At 46.2% G+C, this 8,977-nt stretch overlaps 1 protein-coding gene across 1 annotated transcript in view; it reads right to left on the bottom strand.

The window, feature by feature from the left end:
• LOC311225731 (uncharacterized protein) overlaps window positions 1–8,977 on the bottom strand; it is a gene marked incomplete at both ends in the record, with an annotated part of 149,416 nt that overhangs the window by 86,302 nt on the left and 54,137 nt on the right. The window contains 1 exon segment of the mRNA XM_084311125.1: window positions 2,642–4,247. Coding sequence (XP_084167251.1) covers window positions 2,642–4,247 — 1,606 coding nt within the window.

Raw genomic sequence — 8,977 nt, 5'->3', positions numbered from 1 at the left:
ATGACTGCCCTATTAGCAGAGAGGCCCATTAGCAAAACTCACACAATGGGTTACATTAGGGCGTCTGAACGACTGTCCTATTAGCAGAATGACCCATTAGCAAAACGACGAGTGCGTCCGATCGTGATGACGTCCGTTTAGCGACTCCGGGGTCATAGTGATGGGCAGGGAGAAGGAGAGGAGAGGGGACATGATGGAGGAGTGATGGGAGAGAGGGCAGGGAGAAGGAGAGGAGAGGGGATATGATGGAGGAGTGATGGGAGAGAGGGCAGGGAGAAGGAGAGGAGAGGGGACATGATGGAGGAGTGATGGGAGAGAGGGCAGGGAGAAGGAGAGGAGAGGGGACATGATGGAGGAGTGATGGGAGAGAGGGCAGGGAGAAGGAGAGGAGAGGGGACATGATGGGACCAGTTATATTATTATTATTATTATTATTATTATTATTATTATTATTATTATTATTATTATTATTATTATTATTATTATTATTATTATTATTATTATTATTATTATTATTATTATTATTATTATTATTATTATTATTATTATTATTATTATTATTATTATTATTATTATTATTATTATTATTATTATTATTATTATTATTATTATTATTATTATAACCTGTTATTATTAGTATATCTCAAGCAAGGGCATAGCAACATAGCTCAGAGATGTGATGTGAATTCACACACTAACACAACCGGGATGTAACAGGTGCACATCATGTAATTGGATTACAGTAATCAGAATATATATATATATATATATTGTGGCAGATATCACCCCCCCCCCCCCCCCCTCTCATGGATATGTGAAGGACGGGAGATATTATTGCCACGGAAGCAGTGGAAACAATTAGGTAGCTGATTAGTATTGATAGAACACACCTGTGCATCATTAGTTCACCCACATCTCATGTGCACACACCCCAGACACACACACTACAAATACACTAGGTTAGTGAGAGATGAGTTGAGTGGAGGTGAGGTTGGAGTTGTTGTATTGAGAGAGAGAGATTGGGCCTTGTAATATTCCGCTTAATGTCACTCTTAGTGTCTATAGGGAATGATAGAATCGAGCGACTACTTATTGGGTTACCGTTTATTCTCACGTCCCGGGCAGCAATGACAACACATAGGAACAGTGCCTGCATATGAGATGACTGGAAAACGTAACACGTCATCACGCACGCATCATTGCTGTGCTGTGGTAGGCTATGGGCTACACAGATATCCCTAGGATATTACATCTCCATTCCTAAGATGAAACTCACAGTGGCAACTTAGAATCCTGAAAACATTACTTTACAATATACGGTACCGTTTGTTCTATATTCACACACCTGTGGAACATTATTTATATTTAAACAATATAAGTAGAAACGGTATACTTAAACAATATAAGTAGAAAACGGTCTCAAAACATGTCAATTATTATGATAATTACAATAATTACAATATTTCCTCTTCTCTCCTTTTTTTTCTTCTTTTTTACATGCATTTCAATTTCACGTGGCCGTACTGATTCAGGGTCCACTGAGTAGGGTCTTAGGATCTTAAATGTCAAGCTTTACTCTTGGCTTAACGATGCAACCAGATCTGGTAGTGATGCACCTAGAATGTTCATCTCAGGCTGCTGGGGCTGGGTGTTGGCCTCCTGTGCCATTGTTCGGTGGGTACCTCGGTCAGTTTCTTTTGTCTGTAACAGGTGACGTCTGTTGCGCCTGTATTCCTGGCCTTCATCAGTACGAACGTGGTAAGACCTTTCGGCGCCTGCTGGTTGAATGACAGTGGCGGGCTTCCATTGTCCATTACTCTGTTGGAAACGGACGGCCTCTCCGTCTCGCAGAGTCGGCAACGGTCTTGCTGTCCGATCATAGTAATGTTTCTGTCTTTGTTGACATAGTTCTCTCTTGGCGCGCACTGTGCTCTGGTTTACAACCTGTGGTCGTAACTGCTGACTGGTGGTGGGGAGGATAGAGCGTAGGCGTCTGCTCATAAGTAGTTGTGCGGGTGACTTGAGGTTGTCAACTGATGTATTTATATATTCTAACAGACTCAAGTATGGGTCCTTGTTGTCTACTCTAGCCTTCTCTAACAGTGACTTTGCAATCTGGACTCCCTTCTCTGCGAGGCCATTGCTCTGGGCGTAAGTAGGGCTGCTAGTTACATGTATAAAGTCCCAGTCCTGTGCGAATGTCTTAAATTCACTGGAGCTATAGCATGTCAGTTGTCACTGACTACGGTTTCTGGTATGCCTAGCCTTGCAAACTGGGCTTTGAGCATTCGCACGACGGCTGATGTAGTGGTGCTGCGTAGTTTGTCTACCTCAATGTACCTGCTATAATAGTCTACTGTGACTATGTAGTCCTCTCCATGTAATGTAAAGAGGTCTGTGGCGACGGTCTGCCATGGTCGGTCAGGTATCTGATGAGATATCATTGGCTCTTTGGGGTTGGAGCTACGATACTGTTGACATGTGCTGCATGAGCCTACCATTTCCTCTATTTGTCTACCCATTCCAGGCCAAAATAGCACATCCCTCGCCCTCTCTTTAGACTTTTCTATACCCTTGTGGCCTGTGTGTATGCGTGTTAACATGTCCTGTCTCAGCGTGTGTGGCACGATAATCTTCTCACCCTTAAAGAGGACGTCGTCCATCACTGTGATCTCGTCCCTGTGGTTCCAGTAGTCGGCAACACTGGGTGGACACGTCTTTCGTGTCCCAGGCCATCCTGACTCGCAGATCTGTCTTAGGGTGATGAGCTGTTGGTCTTGGGCGGTGGCTGCTTTGATCTCAGTCATTTTGTTGTCGCTCACAGGCAGGGTGCTCAGGACTGTGTGTACTTGTGTGTCCATACCCTCACTCAGTGTGCGGTCGTGGTAGGTGATAGACTTTCTCGACAGGGTGTCCGCCACTGGAATGTCTTTCCCTGGGCGGTGCATGATGACGATGTCATTCCTTTGGAGCTGCAGTATCATGCGTTGCAAACGCGGCGGCGCAGCGGCGAGCGATTTTCTGAGGATCGCTTCGAGTGGCTTGTGGTCTGACTCTACCACTACCTGTCGGCCATACAGGTACTGGTGGAACCTCTTGCATCCGAAAAGGACAGCGTACAACTCCTTTTCTATTTGCGCATAGTTCTCTTCGGTCTTGTTCAGAGCTTTAGATGCGTACGCGACTGGCTTACCGTCCTGCAGTAAGACTGCGCCTAGTCCGCTTTTTGAGGGGTCGACCTGGAGTCTCACAGGTTTGGTGTGGTCGAAGTATGTGAGGACGGGGCCCGGCTCACGGGTTATGAGCTCTTTCATCTGTTGGAACGCTTGGTCGTGCACAGGGTCCCACTGGAATTCACTGCTTTCCTTCACGAGTTGGCGCAGTGGCGCGTTCATGTCGGACAGTCCTGGAGCAAACTTTGAGAGGTATGTGACCATTCCTAAGATCGTTTCCAGCTCAGCCTTGTTCTTTGGCGGCTCCATCTCCCTGATCGCTTTGACCTTGTCTGGGTCTGGTCGAATGCCTTCCTGTGTCAGTCTGCGACCGAAGTAGCTTACCTCGGTCACACAGATGACACTCTTGTCTGGGTTGAGTTTCACCCCTCTTTCCCTTGTCCTTTGTAGCATGGCGCGCAGGTTGGCATCATGCTCGGCTCTGGTGTGGCCGTAGACCAACACGTCGTCCACGATGGCGGACACGCCCGACAGTCCCTCATATGTGTCATCGATCCGCCTCTGTAACTCATCCTGCGCTGAGATGATCCCAAATGGGAGCCGTAGGAACCTGTATCTTCCGTGCACCGTGTTGAAAGTAGTTAACTTTGATGATTGTTCAGTCAGTTTGATCGCCCAGTAACCCGATCTTGCGTCGAGTACATTGAAGTACTTTGCTCCGGCGAGCCTTGGGGTTATGTCGTCCAATGTTGGGAGCGGGTAGTGTGGTCTCTGGATCGCCCTGTTGAGGTCTCGGGGGTCCAAACACACTCGTAGCCTACCGTCGCGTCTTTCCACAACGACGAGGGCGCTGACCCAGTCTGTGGGTTCTGTCACTTTCTTTATGACGTTTGACTTCTCCATGTTGTCCAGTTCCTCTTTGAGACGCCCACGGAGAGCGTATGGAATGCGCCTGGGGGGGTATATGACTGGCGTTGCCGCTGGGTCTATGCTGATACTGCATTCCCCTGGGAATAGCCTGATGCCCTGAAACACATCTGGAAACTCCTGCCTGACGTCAACAGGGCCCTCTACCTGTGCATCCACAACGTGTATCATTTTTACTAAGTTCAGATCTAGGCATGCTCTTAAACTCAATACAGGGGGGGAATTAGTGGTCACAACATCAAAGTCCAACATTTGCACATTTTCTTTATGCTTACATGTGAGTTTGCATGACCCCTCTACCTTGAGAGCATGGCCACCATATCCTGAGAGTCGGCTGGATGGTGGGCCTAGTGTCACTTTTCCGTACATCTGGTGGAAGGTTGCTGTTGCAGCCCCATAAAACGTCCAACTCTCGCGCAACGACTCAGCAAACAGTTGCGTGCGGGCCGCATTAACACTACACTTTGACGTCAAGTAGGGGGCCGCAAAATATCATCCCGCGGGCCGCAAATGGCGCGCGGGCCGCGAGTTTGAGACCCCTGATCTACAGTGATGGCGAGATCAAGGGTGTGTCCGTGCTTATGCGTTGGTCCTTTCACATGCTGAATAAGCAGAAGGCAGTCCAGAAGGTTAAGGAAGTCGACATCCAGTGTGAACTTTGGGGCATCGACGTGAATGTTAAAGTCACCAAGGACTACCAGTTTGGAGAAGGTGGGGGCACAGGGTTGAGAGGAGGTTTGAGAAGTCAGGTATGAAGGTTGACTTTGCCTTGGGGGGTCTGTAGATGGAAATGATTAGGAGGGGCTCAGGGGTTTGGAACCTACTGTAGCTGCAACGCATTCAAATGATGGGAGATTTGAATGGCCAGGCAGAGGAGACAGTCCATGGCCAGTCCAAGGCCCAGACAGGAGGGGCAGAATGTTACACATGTGTTAGAGTTTGCTGAATGAAGTGATCCTTGTCCATGGCACGGTCCAAAGTGACTGTGTAATGTATGTGATTTTCAGATGACTATACACCGCCATTCTGAACACATTATGTGTCACACATCATTTCCTGTATGATAAGAAGACTGGCACATCTGACGTTCACTATACAGTAGCTCCAAATAATTTCCCCCCAGGGTGCCACTAATTGAGCCCTGATAAAAATCAGCCCTTCCATCACAACGTAATTGCAGTTTCCTAGACTAGGATTCTTTGTGTAATATGAATCATTTTGACTAAATGTAGCGAGCGTGACTCGCCTGTGTAGTTGGGGGACAGCTCTGTACCTTCTCTGGATGGCCGAGAAGACAAAAGGGTCTTGTTATTGACTCAATTCACCTCTTAAATACCCTGAAAAAATGACGTAATCAGAGCAGCATAACTGGACCAAATACCATTTTCACAGAACCATTAATCAGAGCAGCATAACTGGACCACATACCACTTTCACAGAACATTTCATCAGAGCAGCATAACTGGACCACATACTGTACAACTTTAACATAACCTTTCATCAGAGCAGCATAACTGGATTACATACCACTTTAACATGACCTTTAGAGGTCAATGGATCAAGGTTGAATGCCTGCAAGCACTGGAATATATACACAAATGTTGTGTAGAACGCATACTTTTACTTTAGATACTTAAGTACATTCAATAGCAAATACGTATCTACTTTTACTTAAGTATCATTTGAATGGAGGACTTTTACCTTTACCAGAGTACTCATTTATTATAAAAGTATTTCTACTTTTACTTAAGTAAAGGAACTGAGTACTTCCATCACTGCAGGCAATATAGTGTGACCTGCAGTACTGGGTACCCCACCCTTACAGAACCCTACAGTGGTAAGGTACTCCAGAGATAAACATGAACATAACCCAAACATAGACCAGGGGTTCCCAAAGTCGGGGTCGCGACCCACAGAAAAAAAAATAAAAAAAATGTTTTTTGCAGTCAGGCCACTGAACTTAGAAGCAGGCCAGGACAGTGTTTCTAGTTGCAGCAGTGCAATAGTTAGATAACCTAGGTGGGGAACAACCAGGAGATCACTGCAACTCACACAAGTTGGAGAACTATCTCTCTCTCTATCTTGCTCTCACACACACACACAAAAGGAGCCGCATGTGATTGGTGGAGGCGGGACCCTTACAAAAAAACGTTTGACACCGTTATTTTTGGGTCGCGGCCTGAAAAGTTTGGGAACCCCTGACATAGACAACAGTGAAACACGCCTGGGCTCCAGATCACCGTGAAAAGTCAATAGGGGTTTATTTATGAATATAAAAAGATGATCTAATACATGCTCAATCTTTCACCTTCTTTCAGTTTTTCTTTTTTCTTTTTGTATTATATTTATTTTCGGGCTTTTTCTGTATTCACCCATCCCAATTTAGTCCTTATGCCAATTCCCTTCCTGGTTGTTGCGTGCATTGCCCCACTGTCGGCCTGGGGAGGGTGTAGAACTACCACATGCCTCCTCCGATACATGTGGAGTCGCCAGCCACTTCTTTTCACCTGATTTTCACTGGGGGAACGTAATGCGTGTGGAGGTTCGCGCTATTTCTCCCAGATCCCCTCCCTGCTGACCGACCAGTAGGAGTCGCAGTTTACAACAACCAGGACACATACCCCACCGGCTTCCCACCCGCTAACACTGCCAATTGTGTTAGTAGGGACCACTGACAAAGCCGGAGGTACCGCTGACAGCTGGATTCTATCCCAGAGTCTCTGCGGTGGTAGGCGAGTGCTTAGTCCACTGCGCTACCCAGCCGCCCTCTTCTTTCAGTTTTTACCAGAATAATTAACACATCCGTTCACTGAGAAACTTGTTCTAACCTTATTCTTTCAACAAATCTACTTCACTTCCGTGTTTTCACCCTCTCATGCGCGTCCACACTTTATTCTGGAAGCCTCTTGTCACCCATAGCTATCTGATTGGATGGGACAGAAGTATCTTTTTATGTTCATTGGTTAATATCACAGTCCATCAATGAATTCAGGCTGTTGGATATTTATATCATAAAGAGTTGAATGAAATGATTAATCATAATATAGAGTCAGTATCTCTCCCTGTCACATGAACATAGAAAAGCATTTGACATTGAAAGTAAACATACTAAAGTACCAAAAGGTACAACTAAACATTCTACACGATGCTCTTGCCCGTCAGTGGGACGTGTCTATTGTGGGAGGCCTGTAGTCGTCCCAGCTGGGCCCTGTCCAGACCGGAGTAAAGATTCCTCAGTCTGTATTTTCACGGGCCGACAAGTTAAAATAGAAGTCGAAGAGCACAAAGCACAAATCCATCACTGGCTTTGGGGGAAAAACCTCCCAGAGCCCACGAGGTGCGAACGCATAATTCCAAGATCGCAATCAATAACCAATGGAGGTTGCGCTAATGTGAAAAAAAGGGAGGGTGTTTCACACAGGCACAGGAATCATGAGGCTATACGCTACACAAAAAAGTGGGGGGGCAGGCTTTTTTAAAGGTGCACTATACATATATATTCTTTTATCATTAATGATTGATTTAATCTTATGTCGTCATAAAAATAATGTTGAGGGACTGTGAACAAAACATAAGGCTAGAAGACAGTCACTTTGCACAGGGTGCCAGTGACCCAACGTTACTCTTTATTCAGTTGCCTTATTCAGTGTTTCATTGTTTTCACTCACCCAGCCTAGATCATATTGGGTCTTAAAATCTTATTTTCAGAAAACAATCTGTCACTGGGGCAATGAGGGAAACAACAGTTGTAATTGGAGGATAAAGAAAATAACTTTCTTGGTAAATGGTGCATTTATTTAGTGCTTTTATCCAAAGCGCTTTACAATTTGTTCCTCACATTCACCCCTCCACTCACACACCAACTGCGGCGGCAACCATGCAAGGTGCCAACGTGCTCATCGGGAGAAGTTAGGGGTTAAGTGTCTTGCTCAACGACACTTCAACACACTGCCCGGGAGGAAGAGCGGGAATCAAACCGAGAACCTCCGGATTACCAGACGACTGCTCTACCTCCCGAGCCACCGTCGCCCCTATTGACACACGTGACGATATAGGATGGTCACATGATCTGCTTCACACAAACGTCGCTTGTTTTGAGAAAACCCCTTGAAACAAGCTCACTTGTAATAAAGCAAGTGACATCATCTCGTTATGTCATTATCTCATTATCTCACAGGAACTCAGACAGACGCCGTCACCTGGGGGAGAACAGACCTCTAGTGAACTGCAGCCCAGTGAACACACTGCATGCTGAGCCCACGAGACGCACAACATGTCCATATGTTTCATGTCAGATTATCACACGCAACACAATTATTCAAATTGGGCGGATTTAAGCTCCTTGTTGGAGATTTGTTTTTGCAATGTGTGTGGATATAACATCCTAACAATTTTTTTTTTTATTATCACTCAGTAATATATAATCCCTCGATATCTAAGCTCTAGTTTGTGACACTAGAGACCCGGAGTCCTGTGTGTTTCTCCCGCCCCCCCCAGCTGTGGTTGGTTATGATTCAGCAGCAGCCCACCACCCTGATCGATCTCGTTGACACATCGATATGAGCGAGGCCCACACACACGCACACCGAGCAACTGACTGGCGTAATGAGGGTGTGTACCGCTGGCACTAAGCCAGCTAAACAGTAATATATGCCCCCGGTACGCCTCTATCAATCTGCTCCTACTGTTTTATTAACATGTGCTGCTGCTCGCTCGGGTGTGAGCTCACTCTAATAAGAGGGAGCAAAGGCACACACACAAATCAGACTCTCGGACCTGCTACATGCACCCACCCACACACACACCCATGCATGCACACACACACACACACACACATGCACGCATGCACGCGCACACACACACACACACACACACAC

This window comes from Notolepis coatsorum (assembly GCF_963971535.1).
Source record: "Notolepis coatsorum genome assembly, chromosome: 3".
Lineage (NCBI taxonomy): Eukaryota > Metazoa > Chordata > Actinopteri > Aulopiformes > Paralepididae > Notolepis > Notolepis coatsorum.
Note: the sequence above shows the minus strand (reverse complement) of the source record. Positions and strands in the feature narration are given on the sequence as shown.